This window comes from Petromyzon marinus, chromosome 42 (assembly GCF_048934315.1).
Source record: "Petromyzon marinus isolate PM22_M1 ecotype Great Lakes invasive population chromosome 42, UKy_Petmar_22M1.pri1.0, whole genome shotgun sequence".
NCBI lineage: Eukaryota > Metazoa > Chordata > Hyperoartia > Petromyzontiformes > Petromyzontidae > Petromyzon > Petromyzon marinus.
This window is the reverse complement of record NC_133708.1, coordinates 967,291-987,402: the sequence shown is the minus strand read 5'-3', so window position 1 is coordinate 987,402 and position 20,112 is coordinate 967,291. Positions and strand designations below refer to the sequence as shown.

General features: G+C 55.8%; 1 protein-coding gene across 2 annotated transcripts in view; it reads left to right on the top strand.

Moving 5' to 3' along the window:
• LOC116937218 (uncharacterized) overlaps window positions 1-20,112 on the top strand; it is a 37,124-nt gene that overhangs the window by 10,542 nt on the left and 6,470 nt on the right. The window contains exon 2 of one of the 2 annotated variants that reach the window (XM_076073404.1): window positions 16,708-16,876. In XM_076073404.1, coding sequence (XP_075929519.1) covers window positions 16,708-16,876 — 169 coding nt within the window. Of the gene's footprint in view, window positions 1-16,698; window positions 16,877-20,112 lie in introns of both variants that reach the window. The other variant, XM_076073403.1, reaches the window with a different exon arrangement.

The window sequence follows — 20,112 nt, the reverse complement described above, 5'->3', positions numbered from 1 at the left end:
TCCCCCAGGTGTCTCACAGTCCCCCAGGTGTCTCACAGTCCCCCAGGTGTCTCACAGTCCCCCGAGTGTCTCACAGTCCCCTCGTGTCTCACAGTCCCCCAGGTGTCTCACAGTCCCCCAGGTGTCTCACAGTCCCCCAGGTGTCTCACAGTCCCCCAGGTGTCTCACAGTCCCCGCGTGTCTCACAGTCCCCCAGGTGTCTCACAGTCCCCGCGTGTCTCACAGTCCCACGAGTGTCTCACAGTACCCCAGGTGTCTCACAGTCCCCCAGGTGTCTCACAGTCCCCCAGGTGTCTCACAGTCCCCGCGTGTCTCACAGTCCCCCAGGTGTCTCACAGTCCCCCAGGTGTCTCACAGTCCCCCAGGTGTCTCACAGTCCCCGCGTGTCTCACAGTCCCCCAGGTGTCTCACAGTCCCCCAGGTGTCTCACAGTCCCCCGAGTGTCTCACAGTCCCCCGAGTGTCTTACAGTCCCCCAGGTGTCTCACAGTCCCCCAGGTGTCTCACAGTCCCCGCGTGTCTCACAGTCCCCCAGGTGTCTCACAGTCTCCCAGGTGTCTCACAGTCTCCGCGTGTCTCACAGTCCCCGAGTGTGTCTCAGTCCCCGCGTGTCTCACAGTCCCCCAGGTGTCTCACAGTCCCCCAGTTGTCTCACAGTCCCCGCGTGTCTCACAGTCCCCCGCGTGTCTCACAGTCCCCCAGGTGTCTCACAGTCCCCGCGTGTCTCACAGTCCCCGCGTGTCTCACAGTCCCCCAGGTGTCTCACAGTCCCGCAGGTGTCTCACAGTCCCCGCGTGTCTCACAGTCCCCGCGTGTCTCACAGTCCTCCAGGTGTCTCACAGTCCCCGCGTGTCTCACAGTCCCCGCGTGTCTCACAGTCCCCCAGGTGTCTCACAGTCCCCCAGGTGTCTCACAGTTCCCGCGTGTCTCACAGTCCCCGCGTGTCTCACAGTCCCCGCGTGTCTCACAGTCCCCGCGTGTCTCACAGTCCTCCAGGTGTCTCACAGTCCCCCAGGTGTCTCACAGTCCCCCAGGTGTCTCACAGTCCCCCAGGTGTCTCACAGTCCCCGAGTGTCTCACAGTCCCCGGGTGTCTCAGTCCTCGCGTGTCTCACAGTCCCCGGGTGTCTCAGTCCCCGCGTGTCTCACAGTCCCCCAGGTGTCTCACAGTCCCCCAGGTGTCTCACAGTCCCCGCGTGTCTCACAGTCCCCCAGGTGTCTCACAGTCCCCCAGGTGTCTCACAGACCCCCAGGTGTCTCACAGTCCCCCAGGTGTCTCACAGTCCCCCGCGTGTCTCACAGTCCCCCAGGTGTCTCACAGTCCCCCAGGTGTCTCACAGTCCCCCAGGTGTCTCACAGTCCCCCAGGTGTCTCACAGTCCCCGCGTGTCTCACAGTCCCCCAGGTGTCTCACAGTCCCCGCGTGTCTCACAGTCCCCCAGGTGTCTCACAGTCCCCCGAGTGTCTCACAGTCCCCGCGTGTCTCACAGTCCCCCAGGTGTCTCACATTCCCCCAGGTGTCTCACAGTCTCCGCGTGTCTCACAGTCCCCCAGGTGTCTCACAGTCCCCGCGTGTCTCACAGTCCCCCGCGTGTCTCACAGTCCCCGCGTGTCTCACAGTCCCCCAGGTGTCTCACAGTCCCCCGCGTGTCTCACAGTCCCCGGGTGTCTCAGTCCCCGCGTGTCTCACAGTCCCCGGGTGTCTCACAGTCCCCGCGTGTCTCACAGTCCCCCGAGTGTCTCACAGTCCCCCAGGTGTCTCACAGTCCCCCAGGTGTCTCACAGTCCCCCAGGTGTCTCACAGTCCCCGCGTGTCTCACAGTCCCCGCGTGTCTCACAGTCCCCCAGGTGTCTCACAGTCCCCCAGGTGTCTCACAGTCCCCGCGTGTCTCACAGTCCCCTCGTGTCTCACAGTCCCCCAGGTGTCTCACAGTCCCCGCGTGTCTCACAGTCCCCCAGGTGTCTCACAGTCCCCCAGGTGTCTCACAGTCCCCGCGTGTCTCACAGTCCCCCAGGTGTCTCACAGTCCCCCAGGTGTCTCACAGTCCCCCAGGTGTCTCACAGTCCCCCAGGTCTCTCACAGTCCCCGCGTGTCTCACAGTCCCCCAGGTGTCTCACAGTCCCCGCGTGTCTCACAGTCCCCCAGGTGTCTCACAGTCCCCCGAGTGTCTCACAGTCCCCGCGTGTCTCACAGTCCCCCAGGTGTCTCACATTCCCCCAGGTGTCTCACAGTCTCCGCGTGTCTCACAGTCCCCCAGGTGTCTCACAGTCCCCGCGTGTCTCACAGTCCCCCGCGTGTCTCACAGTCCCCGCGTGTCTCACAGTCCCCCAGGTGTCTCACAGTCCCCCGCGTGTCTCACAGTCCCCGGGTGTCTCAGTCCCCGCGTGTCTCACAGTCCCCGGGTGTCTCACAGTCCCCGCGTGTCTCACAGTCCCCCGAGTGTCTCACAGTCCCCCAGGTGTCTCACAGTCCCCCAGGTGTCTCACAGTCCCCCAGGTGTCTCACAGTCCCCGCGTGTCTCACAGTCCCCGCGTGTCTCACAGTCCCCCAGGTGTCTCACAGTCCCCCAGGTGTCTCACAGTCCCCGCGTGTCTCACAGTCCCCTCGTGTCTCACAGTCCCCCAGGTGTCTCACAGTCCCCCAGGTGTCTCACAGTCCCCGCGTGTCTCACAGTCCCCCAGGTGTCTCACAGTCCCCCAGGTGTCTCACAGTCCCCGCGTGTCTCACAGGCCCCGCGTGTCTCACAGTCCCCCAGGTGTCTCACAGTCCCCGCGTGTCTCACAGTCCCCCAGGTGTCTGACATTTCCCGCGTGTCTCACAGTCTCCCAGGTGTCTCACAATCCCCCAGGTGTCTCACAGTCCCCGCGTGTCTCACAGTCCCCGCGTGTCTCACAGTCCCCGCGTGTCTCACAGTCCCCCAGGTGTCTCACAATCCCCCAGGTGTCTCACAGTCCCCCAGGTGTCTCACAGTCCCCCAGGTGTCTCACAGTCCCCCAGGTGTCTCGCAGTCCCCCAGGTGTCTCGCAGTCCCCCAGGTGTCTCACAGTCCCCCAGGTGTCTCACAGTCCCCCAGGTGTCTCACAGTCCCCCAGGTGTCTCACAGTCCCCCGAGTGTCTCACAGTCCCCCAGGTGTCTCACAGTCCCCCAGGTGTCTCACAGTCCCCCAGGTGTCTCACAGTCCCCCGAGTGTCTCACAGTCCCCTCGTGTCTCACAGTCCCCCAGGTGTCTCACAGTCCCCCAGGTGTCTCACAGTCCCCCAGGTGTCTCACAGTCCCCCAGGTGTCTCACAGTCCCCGCGTGTCTCACAGTCCCCCAGGTGTCTCACAGTCCCCGCGTGTCTCACAGTCCCCCGAGTGTCTCACAGTACCCCAGGTGTCTCACAGTCCCCCAGGTGTCTCACAGTCCCCCAGGTGTCTCACAGTCCCCGCGTGTCTCACAGTCCCCCAGGTGTCTCACAGTCCCCCAGGTGTCTCACAGTCCCCCAGGTGTCTCACAGTCCCCGCGTGTCTCACAGTCCCCCAGGTGTCTCACAGTCCCCCAGGTGTCTCACAGTCCCCCGAGTGTCTCACAGTCCCCCGAGTGTCTTACAGTCCCCCAGGTGTCTCACAGTCCCCGCGTGTCTCACAGTCCCCCAGGTGTCTCACAGTCTCCCAGGTGTCTCACAGTCTCCGCGTGTCTCACAGTCCCCGAGTGTGTCTCAGTCCCCGCGTGTCTCACAGTCCCCCAGGTGTCTCACAGTCCCCCAGTTGTCTCACAGTCCCCGCGTGTCTCACAGTCCCCCGCGTGTCTCACAGTCCCCCAGGTGTCTCACAGTCCCCGCGTGTCTCACAGTCCCCGCGTGTCTCACAGTCCCCCAGGTGTCTCACAGTCCCGCAGGTGTCTCACAGTCCCCGCGTGTCTCACAGTCCCCCAGGTGTCTCACAGTCCCCGCGTGTCTCACAGTCCCCGCGTGTCTCACAGTCCCCCAGGTGTCTCACAGTCCCCCAGGTGTCTCACAGTTCCCACGTGTCTCACAGTCCCCGCGTGTCTCACAGTCCCCGCGTGTCTCACAGTCCTCCAGGTGTCTCACAGTCCCCCAGGTGTCTCACAGTCCCCCAGGTGTCTCACAGTCCCCCAGGTGTCTCACAGTCCCCCAGGTGTCTCACAGTCCCCCAGGTGTCTCACAGTTCACAGTCTCCCCACTCAGAGCGTGATCTCTCAGGATTAGTCCAACCCAGTGCCAGACGAAGCTAGTGCGGGGCCTGTAGCATGATTTTATAAAGGGGCCCTAAATAAATAAATAAAACACGTAAATATTAAAAGACAAGTTTTTAAGTTGCATAGTAAAGTAATTGTTTTTTCCATTTTGCTATACAGCCGGATAATATGACAAATCGCTAACCTTAAACACCCAGTCGTTCATGAAGTTAAAAGCAGTATAGTACTATAGTAATAGAGCAAATGCAGAATCACTGAACCGGAATTGATAGCTTGAAAGCGTTTAGCGCGGGGCCCTTGGAAGTGCGGGGCCCGTAGCTACTACTACTACATGTGTAGTAGTAGTAGCTACTACACGTGAAGTAGTAGCTACTACACCACATGTAGTAGTAGCTACTACATATGTAGCTGCTACTACACATGTAGTGGTGTAGTAGCTACTACACACATGTAGTAGCTACTACATATGTAGTAGTAGTAGCTACTACTACACGTGTAGTGGTGTAGTAGCTACTACACACATGTAGTAGCTACTACATATGTAGTAGTAGTAGCTACTACTACACGTGTAGTAGCTACTACATATGTAGCAACTACTACACATGTAGTAGCTACTACATATGTAGCTACTACTACTACATGTGTAGTAGTAGCTACTACTACACATGTAGTAGCTACTACATATGTAGCTACTACTACACATGTAGTAGCTACTACTACTACACATGTAGTAGCTACTACATATGTAGCTACTACTACACATGTAGTAGCACTACACATGTAGTAGCTACTACTACTACACATGTAGCAGCTACTGCATATGTAGCTACTACTACAGATGTAGTAGCTACTACATATGTAGCTACTACTACACATGTAGTAGCTACTACTACTACACATGTAGTAGCTACTACATATGTAGCTACTACTACACATGTAGTAGCTACTACTACACATGTAGTAGCTACTACTACACATGTAGTAGCTACTACTACTACATATGGTAGCTACTACTACTACATATGGTAGCTACTACTACATATGTAGTAGCTACTACTACTACATATGTAGCTACTATTGCTACGAGGATAATCCGGCACTGGTCCAACCCTGGCTTCTGTAAACTTCCTTTCTTACCTCCCTCCTCCTTTCCTCTCAGCTCCTCTTCGTCCTCCTGCCTTAGAAATGGGCAATGCTGCCTCGCTATGCCCTGGGCAATGCTGCCTCGCTATGCCCTGGGTAATGCTACCTCGCTATGCCCTGGGCAATGCTGCCTCGCTATGCCCTGGGTAATGCTGCCTCGCTATGCCCTGGGCAATGCTGCCTCGCTATGCCCTGGGTAATGCTACCTCGCTATGTCCTGGGCAATGCTGCCTCGCTATGCCCTGGGCAATGCTGCCACGCTATGCCCTGGGCAATGCTACCTCGCTATGCCCTGGGCAATGATGCCTCGCTATGCCCTGGGCAATGCTGCCACGCTATGCCCTGGGCAATGCTGCTTCGCTATGCCCTGCGCAATGCTGCCTCGATATGCCCTGGGCAATGCTGCCTCGCTATGCCCTGGGCAATGCCGCCACTCTATGCCCTGGGCAATGCCGCCTCGCTATGCCCTGGGCAATGCTGCATCGCTATGCCCTAAGCAATGCTGCCTCGCTATGCCTTGGGTAATGCTACCTCGCTATGCCCTGGACAATGCTACCTCGCTATGCCCTGGGCAATGCTGACTCGCTATGCCCTGGGTAATGCTGACTCGCTATGCCCTGGGCAATGCTACCTCGCTATGCCCTGTATAATGCTGCTTCGCCGTGCCCTGGGCAATGCTGCCTCGCTATGCCCTGGGCAATGCTGACTCGTTATGCCCTGGGTAATGCTACCTCGCTATGCCCTGGGCAATGCTACCTCGCTATGCCCTGGGCAATGCTGACTCGTTATGCCCTGGGTAATGCTACCTCGCTATGCCCTGGGTAATGCTGACTCGCTATGCCCTGGGCAATGCTACCTCGCTATGCCCTGGTTAATGCTGCCTCGCTATGCCCTGGGCAAAGCTGACTCGTTATGCCCTGGGTAATGCTACCTCGCTATGCCCTGGGTAAAGCTGACTCGCTATGCCCTGGGCAATGCTGACTCGCTATGCCCTGGGTAATGCTGACTCGCTATGCCCTGGAAAATGCTGACTCGCTATGCCCTGGACAATGCTCCCTCTTCCCCGCCCCACCACTTATTCCATTCTTGCCCGAACCCTCTCCTACCATACACCATCGGTCGTTGATATTCATCATCCCCTGCTTCGTCTTTACCTGCAAACCTTGGGTCATTACGCGACCGTCACACCGTCTCTGTCTCTATGACAGAGAAGCGTGCACCCCCATACAGCGCCTTGAAACATTCAGGTGAGTGGTGCTGTGTAGTGGTGAGCGGTGCTGTGTAGTGGTGAGTGGTGCTGTGTAGTGGTGAGTGATGCTGTGTAATGGTGAGTGTTGCTGTGTAGTGGTGAGCGGTGCTGTGTAGTGGTGAGTGATGCTGTGTAGTGGTGAGTGGTGCTGTGTAGTGGTGAGCGATGCTGTGTAATGGTGAGTGTTGCTGTGTAGTGGTGAGTGATGCTGTGTAGTGGTGAGCGATGCTGTGTAGTGGTGAGCGATGCTGTGTAGTGGTGAGCGATGCTGTGTAATGGAGAGTGGTGCTGTGTAATAGTGAGCGATGCTGTGGAGTGGTGAGTGGTGCTGTGTAGTGGTGAGCGATGCTGTGTAATGGTGAGCGATGCTATGTAGTGGTGAGTGGTGCTGTGTAGTGGTGAGTGATGCTGTGTAGTCGTGAGCGGTGCTGTGTAGTGGTGAGCGTTGCTGTGTAGTGGTGAGCGTTGCTGTGTAGTGGTGAGCGGTGCTGTGTAGTGATGAGCGGTGCTGTGTAGTGGTGAGCGGTGCTGTGTAGTGGTGAGCGGTGCTGTGTAGTGGTGAGCGGCGCTGTGTAGTGGTGAGCGGCGCTGTGTAGTGGTGAGCGGCGCTGTGTAGTGGTGAGCGGCGCTGTGTAGTGGTGAGCGGCGCTGTGTAGTGGTGAGTGGTGCTGTGTAGTGGTGAGCGGTGCTGTCTAGTGGTGAGTGGTGCTGTGTAGTGGTGAGTGGTGCTGTGTAGTGGTGAGTGCGGCTGTGTAGTGGTGAGTGGGGCTGTGAAGTGGTGAGTGGTGCTGTGTAGTGGTGAGTGGCGCTGTGTAGTGGTGAGTGGAGCTGTGTAGTGGTGAGTGGAGCTGTGTAGTGGTGAGCGGCGCTGTGTAGTGGTGAGCGGTGCTGTGTAGTGGTGCTGTGTAGTGGTGAGTGGCGCTGTGTAGTGGTGAGTGGAGCTGTGTAGTGGTGAGCGGCGCTGTGTAGTGGTGAGCGGCGCTGTGTAGTGGTGAGCGGCGCTGTGTAGTGGTGAGTGGTGCTGTGTAGTGGTGAGGGATGCTGTGTAGTGGTGAGCAGTGCTGTGTAGTGGTGAGCGGTGCTGTGTAGTGATGAGCGGTGCTGTGTAATGGTGAGCGGTGCTGTGTAATGGTGAGCCGTGCTGTGTAGTGGTGAGCGGTGCTGTGTAGTGGTGAGTCGCGCTGTGTAGTGGTGAGTGGCGCTGTGTAGTGGTGAGTGGTGCTGTGTAGTGGTGAGCGGTGCTGTGTAGTGGTGAGCGGTGCTGTGTAGTTGTGAGTGGTGCTGTGTAGTGGTGAGTGGTGCTGTGTAGTGGTGAGCGGTGCTGTGTAGTGGTGAGTGGTGCTGTGGAGTGGTTAGTGGAGCTGTGTAGTGCTGAGTGGTGCTGTGTAGTGGTGAGCGATGCTGTGTAGTGGTGAGCGATGCTGTGTAATGGTGAGTGTTGCTGTGTAGTGGTGAGCCGTGCTGTGTAGTGGTGAGTGGTGCTGTGTAGTGGAAAGTGGTGCTGTGTAGTGGTGAGTGGTGCTGTGTAGTGGTGAGTGGAGCTGTGTAGTGGTGAGTGGTGCTGTGTAGTGGTGAGTGACGCTGTGTAGTGGTGAGCGGTGCTGTGTAGTGGTGAGCGGTGCTGTGTAGTGGTGAGCGGTGCTGTGTAGTGGTGAGTGGTGCTGTGTAGTGGTGAGTGACGCTGTGTAGTGGTGAGTGACGCTGTGTAGTGGTGAGCGGTGCTGTGTAGTGGTGAGCGGTGCTGTGTAGTGGTGAGCGGTGCTGTGTAGTGGTGAGTGATGCTGTGTAGTCGTGAGTGGTGCTGTGTAGTGGTGAGCGGTGCTGTGTAATGGTGAGCGATGCTGTGTAATGGTGAGCGATGCTGTGTGGTGGTGAGCGGTGCTGTGTAGTGGTGAGCGATGCTGTGTAGTGGTGAGCGATGCTGTGTAGTGGTGAGCGATGGTGTGTAGTGGTGAGCGATGGTGTGTAGTGGTGAGCGATGCTGTGTAGTGGTGAGCGATGCTGTGTAATGGTGAGTGTTGCTGTGTAGTGGTGAGTGATGCTGTGTAGTGGTGAGCGGTGCTGTGTAGTGGTGAGTGGTGCTGTGGAGTGGTGAGCGATGCTGTGTAGTGGTGAGCGATGCTGTGTAGTGGTGAGCGATGCTGTGTAATGGTGAGTGTTGCTGTGTAGTGGTGAGTGATGCTGTGTAGTGGTGAGCGGTGCTGTGTAGTGGTGAGCGGTGCTGTGTAGTGGTGAGCGGTGCTGTGTAGTGGTGAGTGGTGCTGTGTAGTGGAGAGTGGTGCTGTGTAGTGGTGAGTGGTGCTGTCTAGTGGTCAGTCGTGCTGTGTTGTGGTGAGTGGTGCTGTGTAGTGGGAAGTGGTGCTGTGTAGTGGTGAGTGGTGCTGTGTAGTGGTGAGTGACGCTGTGTAGTGGTGAGTGACGCTGTGTAGTGGTGAGCGGTGCTGTGTAGTGGTGAGCGGTGCTGTGTAGTGGTGAGCGGTGCTGTGTAGTGGTGAGTGATGCTGTGTAGTCGTGAGTGGTGCTGTGTAGTGGTGAGCGGTGCTGTGTAATGGTGAGCGATGCTGTGTAATGGTGAGCGATGCTGTATAGTGGTGAGCGGTGCTGTGTAGTGGTGAGCGATGCTGTGTAGTGGTGAGCGATGCTGTGTAGTGGTGAGCGATGGTGTGTAGTGGTGAGCGATGGTGTGTAGTGGTGAGCGATGCTGTGTAGTGGTGAGCGATGCTGTGTAATGGTGAGTGTTGCTGTGTAGTGGTGAGTGATGCTGTGTAGTGGTGAGCGGTGCTGTGTAGTGGTGAGTGGTGCTGTGGAGTGGTGAGCGATGCTGTGTAGTGGTGAGCGATGCTGTGTAGTGGTGAGCGATGCTGTGTAATGGTGAGTGTTGCTGTGTAGTGGTGAGTGATGCTGTGTAGTGGTGAGCGGTGCTGTGTAGTGGTGAGCGGTGCTGTGTAGTGGTGAGCGGTGCTGTGTAGTGGTGAGTGGTGCTGTGTAGTGGAGAGTGGTGCTGTGTAGTGGTGAGTGGTGCTGTCTAGTGGTGAGTCGTGCTGTGTTGTGGTGAGTGGTGCTGTGTAGTGGAAAGTGGTGCTGTGTAGTGGTGAGTGGTGCTGTGTAGTGGTGAGTGACGCTGTGTAGTGGTGAGTGGAGCTGTGTAGTGGTGAGTGGTGCTGTGTAGTGGTGAGCGGTGCTGTGTAGTGGTGAGCGGTGCTGTGTAGTGGTGAGCGGTGCTGTGTAGTGGTGAGCGGTGCTGTGTAATGGTGAGCGATGCTGTGTAATGGTGAGCGATGCTGTATAGTGGTGAGCGGTGCTGTGTAGTGGTGAGCGATGCTGTGTAGTGGTGAGTGGCGCTGTGTAGTGGTGAGTGGTGCTGTGTAGTGGTGAGCGGTGCTGAGTAGTGGTGAGCGGTGCTGTGTAGTGGTGAGTGGTGCTGTGTAGTGGTGAGTGGTGCTGTGTAGTGGTGAGCGGTGCTGTGTAGTGGTGAGTGGTGCTGTGGAGTGGTGAGCGATGCTGTGTAATGGTGAGTGTTGCTGTGTAGTGGTGAGCCGTGCTGTGTAGTGGAGAGTGGTGCTGTGTAGTGGTGCTATGTAGTGGTGAGTGGAGCTGTGTAGTGGTGAGTGGTGCTGTGTAGTGTTGAGTGGTGATGTGTAGTGGTGAGTGACGCTGTGTAGTGGTGAGTGCCGCTGTGTAGTGGTGAGTGGTGCTGTGTAGTGGTGAGCGGTGCTGTGTAGTGGTGAGAGGTGCTGTGTAGTGGTGAGCGATGCTGTGTAGTGGTGAGTGGTGCTGTGTAGTGGTGAGCGGTGCTGTGTAGTGGTGAGAGGTGCTGTGTAATGCTGAGCGATGCTGTGGAGTGGTGAGTGGTGCTGTGTGATGGTGAGCGATGCTGTGTAATGGTGAGCGATGCTATGTAGTGGTCAGTGGTGCTGTGTAGTGGTGAGTGATGCTGTGTAGTGGTGAGCGGTGCTGTGTAGTGGTGAGCGTTGCTGTGTAGTGGTGAGTGGTGCTGTGTAGTGGTGAGCGGTGCTGTGTAGTGGTGAGCGGTGCTGTGTAGTGGTGAGCGGTGCTGTGTAGTGGTGAGCGGTGCTGTGTAGTGGTGAGCGGTGCTGTGTAGTGGTGAGCGGCGCTGTGTAGTGGTGAGCGGCGCTGTGTAGTGGTGAGCGGCGCTGTGTAGTGGTGAGCGGTGCTGTGTAGTGGTTAGCGGTGCTGTGTAGTGGTGAGCGGCGCTGTGTAGTAGTGAGTGGTGCTGTGTAGTGGTGATTGACGCTGTGTAGTGGTGAGCGGTGCTGTCTAGTGGTGAGTAGTGCTGTGTAGTGGTGAGTGTTGCTGTGTAGTGGTGAGTGCGGCTGTGTAGTGGTGAGTGGGGCTGTGAAGTGGTGAGTGGTGCTGTGTAGTGGTGAGTGGTGCTGTGTAGTGGTGAATGGAGCTGTGTAGTGGTGAGTGGAGCTGTGTAGTGGTGAGCGGGGCTGTGTAGTGGTGAGCGGCGCTGTGTAGTGGTGCTGTGTAGTGGAGAGTGGTGCTGTGTAGTGGTGAGTGGTGATGTATAGTGGTGAGTGACGCTGTGTAGTGGTGAGTGCCGCTGTGTAGTGGTGAGTGGTGCTGTGTAGTGGTGAGCGGTGCTGTGTAGTGGTGAGAGGTGCTGTGTAGTGGTGAGCGATGCTGTGTAGTGGTGAGTGGTACTGTGTAGTGGTGAACGGTGCTGTGTAGTGGTGAGCGGTGCTGTGTAATGGAGAGTGGTGCTGTGTAATGCTGAGCGATGCTGTGGAGTGGTGAGTGGTGCTGTGTAATGGTGAGCGATGCTGTGTAATGGTGAGCGATGCTATGTAGTGGTGAGTGGTGCTGTGTAGTGGTGAGTGATGCTGTGTAGTGGTGAGCGGTGCTGTGTAGTGGTGAGCGTTGCTGTGTAGTGGTGAGCGGTGCTGTGTAGTGGTGAGCGGCGCTGTGTAGTGGTGAGCGGCGCTGTGTAGTGGTGAGTGGTGCTGTGTAGTGGTGAGTGGTGCTGTGTTGTGGTGATTGACGCTGTGTAGTGGTGAGCGGTGCTGTCTAGTGGTGAGTGGTGCTGTGTAGTGGTGAGTGGTGCTGTGTAGTTGTGAGTGCGGCTGTGTAGTGGTGAGTGGGGCTGTGAAGTGGTGAGTGGTGCTGTGTAGTGGTGAGTGGCGCCGTGTAGTGGTGAATGGAGCTGTGTAGTGGTGAGCGGCGCTGTGTAGTGGTGAGCGGCGCTGTGTAGTGGTGAGCGGCGCTGTGTAGTGGTGAGCGGCGCTATGTAGTGGTGAGCGGCGCTGTGTAGTGGTGAGCGGCGCTGTGTAGTGGTGAGCGGTGCTGTGTAGTGGTGAGGGATGCTGTGTAGTGGTGAGCGGTGCTGTGTAGTGGTGAGCGGTGCTGTGTAGTGGTGAGCGGTGCTGTGTAGTGATGAGCGGAGCTGTGTAATGGTGAGCGGTGCTGTGTAATGGTGAGCCGTGCTGTGTAGTGGTGAGCGGTGCTGTGTAGTGGTGAGTCGCGCTGTGTAGTGGTGAGTGGCGCTGTGTAGTGGTGAGCGGTGCTGTGTAGTGGTGAGCGGTGCTTTGTAGTTGTGAGTGGTGCTGTGTAGTGGTGAGTGTTGCTGTGTAGTGGTGAGCCGTGCTGTGTAGTGGTGAGCGGTGCTGTGTGGTTGTGAGTGGTGCTGTGTAGTGGTGAGTGTTGCTGTATAGTGGTGAGTGGTGCTGTGTAATGGTGAGCGGTGCTGTGTAATGGTGAGCGATGCTGTGTAGTGGTGAGCGTTGCTGTGTAGTGGAGAGTGGTGCTGTGTAGTGGTGATTGGAGCTGTGTAGTGGTGAGTGGTGCTGTGTGGTGGTGAGTGTTGCTGTATAGTGGTGAGCCGTGCTGTGTAGTGGTGAGCGGTGCTGTGTGGTTGTGAGTGGTGCTGTGTAGTGGTGAGTGTTGCTGTATAGTGGTGAGTGGTGCTGTGTAATGGTGAGCGGTGCTGTGTAATGGTGAGCGATGCTGTGTAGTGGTGAGCGTTGCTGTGTAGTGGAGAGTGGTGCTGTGTAGTGGTGATTGGAGCTGTGTAGTGGTGAGTGGTGCTGTGTGGTGGTGAGTCGTGCTGTGTTGTGGTGAGTGGTGCTGTGTAGTGGTGAGCGGTGCTGTGTAGTGGTGAGCGGTGCTGTGTAGTGGTGAGTGATGCTGTGTAGTGGTGAGCGGTGCTGTGTAGTGGTGAGCGATGCTGTGTAGTGGTGAGCGGTGCTGTGTAGTGGTGAGTGGTGCTGTGGAGTGGTGAGCGATGGTGTGTAGTGGTGAGCGATGCTGTGTAGTGGTGAGCGATGCTGTGTAATGGTGAGTGTTGCTGTGTAGTGGTGAGCGATGCTGTGTAGTGGTGAGCGGTGCTGTGTAGTGGTGAGTGGTGCTGTGGAGTGGTGAGCGATGGTGTGTAGTGGTGAGCGATGCTGTGTAGTGGTGAGCGATGCTGTGTAATGGTGAGTGTTGCTGTGTAGTGGTGAGTGATGCTGTGTAGTGGTGAGCGGTGCTGTGTAGTGGTGAGCGGTGCTGTGTAGTGGTGAGCGGTGCTGTGTAGTGGTGAGCGGTGCTGTGTAGTGGTGAGCGGCGCTGTGTAGTGGTGAGCGGCGCTGTGTAGTGGTGAGTGGTGCTGTGTAGTGGTGATTGACGCTGTGTAGTGGTGAGCGGTGCTGTCTAGTGGTGAGTGGTGCTGTGTAGTGGTGAGTGGTGCTGTGTAGTGGTGAGTGCGGCTGTGTAGTGGTGAGTGGGGCTGTGAAGTGGTGAGTGGTGCTGTGTAGTGGTGAGTGGCGCCGTGTAGTGGTGAATGGAGCCGTGTAGTGGTGAGTGGAGCTGTGTAGTGGTGAGCGGCGCTGTGTAGTGGTGAGCGGCGCTGTGTAGTGGTGAGCGGCGCTGTGTAGTGGTGAGCGGCGCTATGTAGTGGTGAGCGGCGCTGTGTAGTGGTGAGTGGTGCTGTGTAGTGGTGAGGGATGCTGTGTAGTGGTGAGCGGTGCTGTGTAGTGGTGAGCGGTGCTGTGTAGTGGTGAGCGGTGCTGTGTAGTGATGAGCGGAGCTGTGTAATGGTGAGCGGTGCTGTGTAATGGTGAGCCGTGCTGTGTAGTGGTGAGCGGTGCTGTGTAGTGGTGAGTGATGCTGTGTAGTGGTGAGCGGTGCTGTGTAGTGGTGAGCGGTGCTGTGTAGTGGTGAGCGGTGCTGTGTAGTGGTGAGTGGTGCTGTGTAGTGGTGAGCAGTGCTGTGTAGTGGTGAGCCGTGCTGTGTAGTGGTGAGCGGTGCTGTGTATTGGTGAGTGGTGCTGTGGAGTGGTGAGCGGTGCTGTGTAGTGGTGAGCGGTGCTGTGTAGTGGTGAGCGATGCTGTGTAATGGTGAGTGTTGCTGTGTAGTGGTGAGCCGTGCTGTATAGTGGTGAGTGGTGCTGTGTAGTGGAGAGTGGTGCTGTGTAGTGGTGAGTGGTGCTGTGTAGTGGTGAGTGGTGCTGTGTAGTGGTGAGTCGTGCTGTGTTGTGGTGAGTGGTGCTGTGTAGTGGAAAGTGGTCCTGTGTAGTGGTGAGTGGTGCTGTGTAGTGGTGAGTGACGCTGTGTAATGGTGAATGTTGCTGTGTAGTGGTGAGTGATGCTGTGTAGTGGTGAGCGGTGCTGTGTAGTGGTGAGCGGTGCTGTGTAGTGGTGAGCGGTGCTGTGTAGTGGTGAGCGGTGCTGTGTAGTGGTGAGCAGTGCTGTGTAGTGGTGAGCGGTGCTGTGTAGTGGTGAGCGGAGCTGTGTAATGGTGAGCGATGCTGTGTAATGGTGAGCGATGCTGTATAGTGGTGAGCGGTGCTGTGTAGTGGTGAGCGATGCTGTGTAGTGGTGAGCGGTGCTGAGTAGTGGTGAGCGGTGCTGTGTAGTGGTGAGTGGTGCTGTGTAGTGGTGAGTGGTGCTGTGTAGTGGTGAGCGGTGCTGTGTAGTGGTGAGTGGTGCTGTGGGGCTGTGTAGTGCTGAGTGGTGCTGTGTAGTGGTGAGCGATGCTGTGTAGTGGTGAGCGATGCTGTGTAATGGTGAGTGTTGCTGTGTAGTGGTGAGCCGTGCTGTGTAGTGGTGAGTGGTGCTGTGTAGTGGAGAGTGGTGCTGTGTAGTGGTGAGTGCCGCTGTGTAGTGGTGAGTGGTGCTGTGTAGTGGTGAGCGGTGCTGTGTAGTGGTGAGCGGTGCTGTGTAGTGGTGAGCGGTGCTGTGTAGTGGTGAGTGGTGCTGTGTAGTGGTGAGCGGTGCTGTGTAATGGTGAGCAATGCTTTGTAATGGTGAGCGATGCTGTATAGTGGTGAGCGGTGCAGTGTAGTGGTGAGCGATGCTGTGTAGTGGTGAGCGATGCTGTCTAGTGGTGAGCGATGCTGTGTAGTGGTGAGCGGTGCTGTGTAGTGGTGAGCGGTGCTGTGTAGTGGTGAGCGGTGCTGTGTAGTGGTGAGTGGTACTGTGTAGGGGTGAGTGGTGCTGTTTAGTGGTGAGTGGTGCTGTGTAGTGGTGAGTGGTGCTGTGGAGTGGTGAGCGATGCTGTGTAGTAGTGAGCGATGCTGTGTAGTGGTGAGCGATGCAGTGTAATGGTGAGTGTTGCTGTGTAGTGGTGAGTGGTGCTGTGGAGTGGTGAGCGATGCTGTGTAGTGGTGAGCGATGCAGTGTAATGGTGAGTGTTGCTGTGTAATGGTGAGTGTTGCTGTGTAGTGGTGAGTGATGCTGTGTAGGGGTGAGCGGTGCTGTGTAGTGGTGAGTGGTGCTGTGTAGTGGTGAGCGGTGCTGTGTAGTGGTGAGTGGTTCTGTGTAGTGGTGAGTGACGCTGTGTAGTGGTGAGTGCCGCTGTGTAGTGGTGAGTGGTGCTGTGTAGTGGTGAGCGGTGCTGTCTAGTGGTGAGTGGTGCTGTGTAGTGGTGAGCGGTGCTGTGTAATGGTGAGCGATGCTGTGTAATGGTGAGCGATGCTGTATAGTGGTGAGCGGTGCTGTGTAGTGGTGAGCGATGCTGTGTAGTGGTGAGCGATGCTGTCTAGTGGTGAGCGATGCTGTGTAGTGGTGAGCGGTGCTGTGTAGTGGTGAGCGGTGCTGTGTAGTGGTGAGTGGTACTGTGTAGGGGTGAGTGGTGCTGTTTAGTGGTGAGTGGTGCTGTGTAGTGGTGAGTGGTGCTGTGGAGTGGTGAGTGGTGCTGTGTAGTGGTGAGTGGTGCTGTGGAGTGGTGAGCGATGCTGTGTAGTGGTGAGCGATGCTGTGTAGTGGTGAGCGATGCTGTGTAATGGTGAGTGTTGCTGTGTAGTGGTGAGTGGTGCTGTGGAGTGGTGAGCGATGCTGTGTAGTGGTGAGCGATGCTGTGTAGTCGTGAGCGATGCTGTGTAATGGTGAGTGTTGCTGTGTAGTGGTGAGTGATGCTGTGTAGTGGTGAGCGGTGCTGTGTAGTGGTGAGTGTTGCTGTGTAGTGGTGAGCGGTGCTGTGTAGTGGTGAGCGGTGCTGTGTAGTGGTGAGCGTTGCTGTGTAGTGGTGATTGATGCTGTGTAGTGGTGAGCGGTGCTGTGTAGTGGTGAGTGGAGCTGTGTAGTGGTGAGTGGTGCTGTGTAGTGGTGAGTCGTGCTGTGTTGTGGTGAGTGGAGCTGTGTAGTGGTGAGTGGTGATGTGTACTGGTGAGTGGCGCTGTGCAGTGGTGAGTGGCGCTGTGTAGTGGTGAGTGATGCTGTGTAGTGGTGAGCGGTGCTGTGTAGTGGTGAGCGGTGCTGTGTAATGGTGAGCGGCGCTGTGTAGTGGTGAGTGGTGCTGTGTAGTGGTGAGGGTGAGTGGGTGGGTGAGTGAGTGGTAGTGGTGAGTGTGTGTGGGTGAGTGAGTGGTAGTGGTGAGTGTGTGTGGGTGAGTGAGTGAGTGGTAGTGGTGTTTGTGGGTGAGTGAGTGGTAGTGGTGAGTGTTTGTGAGTGAGTGAGTGAGTGGTAGTGGTGAGTGTTTGTGGGTGAGTGAGTGGTAGTGGTGAGTGTTTGTGGGTGAGTGAGTGGTAGTGGTGAGTGTGGGTGAGTGAGTGAGTGGTAGTTGTGAGTGTTTGTGAGTGAGTGAGTGGTAGTGGTGAGGGTTTGTGAGTGAGTGAGTGGTAGTGGTGAGTGTTTGTGAGTGAGTGGTAGTGGTGAGTGTTTGTGGGTGAGTGAGTGTAGGCAGGCCTGCCAGGGCGGTGAGGGCCGGGGTGTGCTCCGGCTGGCCGGGGTCTTCGCTCTGTCGCTCGCCTCCCTGCTCGGCCTCCTGGGCCTGGCGCTCGGCCCTCGCCTGGAGGAGGCCCGCAGACTCGGGGAGGCCCTCACGCAGATACAGCCAGGCGACAACCAGGTGCTGAATATATAGTCCACCCACACGCACTACAGTCCACCCACACGCACTATACTCCACCCACACACATTATAGTCCACCCACACACACTATAGTCCACCAACACAAATTATAGTCCACCCACACACACTATAGTCCACCCACACACATTACAGTCCACCCACACACTATAGTCCACCCACACACAATACAGTCCACGCACACACTATAGTCCACCCACACACACTATAGTCCACCCACACACAGTATAGTCCACCCACACGCACTATACTCCACCCACACACATTATAGTCCACCCACACACAGTATAGTCCACCCACACGCACTATAGTCCATCCACACACATTATAGTCCACCCACACACACTATAGTCAACCAACACACACTATAGTCAACCCACACACATTATAGTCCACCCACACGCACTATAGTCCACCCACACGCACTATATTCCACCCACACACACTATAGTCCACCTACATGCACTATAGTCCACCCACACACACTATAGTCCAACCACACGCAATATAGTCCACCCACACGCAATATAGTTCACCCACATGCAATACAGTCCACGCACACACATTATAGTCCACCCACACACACTATAGTCCACTCACACACTCTCGTCCACCCAAACACACTATAGTCCACCCATGCACACTATAGTCCACCCACACACACTATAGTCCACCCACACACTACCGTCCACCCACACACTATAGTCCACCCACAAACACTATAGTCCACCCACATACACTATAATCCACCCACACAAACTATAGTCCAACCACACACTATAGTCCACCCACACCCACTATAGTCCACCCACACACTATTGTCCACCCAAACACAATATAGTCTAACCACATACACCATTTTCCACCAACACACTATAGTCCACCCACACAGTATAGCCCACCCACATACACTATATTCCACCCACACGTACTCTAGTCCACCCACACACACTATAGTCCACCCACACGCACTATAGTCCATCCACACTCACTATAATCCATCCACACGCAATATAGTCCACCCACACACTATAGACCGCCCACACACTCTAGTCCACCCACACACTCTAGTCCACCCACACACACTATAGTCCACCCACACGCACTATAGTCCATCCACACACACTAAAGTCCACCCACACACACTATAGTCCACCCACACACTATAGTCCACCCACACAACAATATAGTCGACCTACACAGTATGGTACACCCACACACAGTACAGTCCACCCACACACACTATAGTCCACCCACACACAGTATAGTCCACCCACACACTATAATCCACCCACACGCAATATAGTCCATCCACACACAATATAGTCCACCCACATAATACATGGCACCCACACACACTATAGTCCACCCACACACTCTAGTCCACCCACACATACTATAGTCCACCCCCACGCAACATAGTCCACCCACACACACTATAGTCCACCCACACACACTATAGTCCACCCACGCGCACTATAATCCACCCACTCGCACTATAGTCTACCCACACGCAATATAGTCCATCCACACACATTATAGTCCACCCACACGTACTCCAGTCCACCCACACACACTATAGTCCACCCACACACACTACAGTCCAGCCACACAATAGTCCACCCACACACTATAGTCCACCCACCCACAATATAGTCCACCGACACACACCATTGTCCACCAACACACTATAGTCCACCCACACACTATAGTCCACCCACACACAATATAGTCGACCAACACACACTATAGTCCACCCACACACACTATAGTCCACCCACACACACTATAGTCCACCCACACACACTATAGTCCACCCACACGCACTATAGTCCACCCACTGGCACTATAGCCCACCCACACACACTATAGTCCACCCACACACACTATAGTCCACCCACGTGCACTATAATCCACCCACTTGCACTATAGTCCATCCACACACATTATAGTCCACCCACACACACTCTAGTCCACCCAAACACTCTAGTCCACCCACACACTCTAGTCCACCCACACACACTCTAGTCCACCCACACACACTATAGTCCACCCACACACACTATAGTCCACCCACACACTCTAGTCCACCCACACACTATAGTCCACCCACACGCACTATAGTCCACCCACACACACTATAGTCCACCCACACATTATAGTCCAACCACACACACTATAGTCCAACCACACAGACTATAGTCCACCCACAAACACTCTAGTCCACCCACACGCACTATAGTCCACCCACACACTATAGTCCACCCACACACAATATAGTCCACCCACACGTACCATTGTCCACCAACACACACTATAGTCCACCCACACATAGTCCACCCACACGCAATAAAGTCCACCCACACACACTTAAGTCCACCCACACACTATAGTCCACCCACCCACAATATAGTCCACCCACACACACTATAGTCCACCCAAACACAACATTGTCCACCCACACACAATATAGTCCACCTACACACTCTAGTACACCGACATTATAGTCCATCAACAAAATAGTCCGCCCACACAATACATTGCACCCACACACACTATAGTCCACCCACACACTCTAGTCCACCCACACACTATAGTCCACCCACACACACTATAGTCCACCCACACACACTATAGTCCACCCACACGCACTATAATCTACCCACACACACTAGAGTCCACCCACACACACTATAGTCCAGCCACACACACTATAGTCCACCCACACACTATAGTCCACCCACCCACAATATAGTCCACCCACACACAATATAGTCCACCTACACACACTCTAGTACACCGACATTATAGTCCACTAACAAAATAGTCCGCCCACACAATACATTGCACCCACACACACTATAGTCCACCCACACACTCTAGTCCACCCACACACACTATAGTCCACCCACACACACTATAGTCCACCCACACGCACTATAATCTACCCACACGCACTAGAGTCCACCCACACACACTATAGTCCAGCCACACACACTATAGTCCACCCACACACTCTAGTCCACCTACACGCACTATAGTCCACCCACACACACTATAGTCCAGCCACACACACTATAGTCCACCCACACACTCTAGTCCACCTACACGCACTATAGTCCACCCACACACACTATAGTCCAACCACACGCAATATAGTCCACCCACACGCAATATAGTTCACCCACATGCAATATAGTCCACCCACACACATTT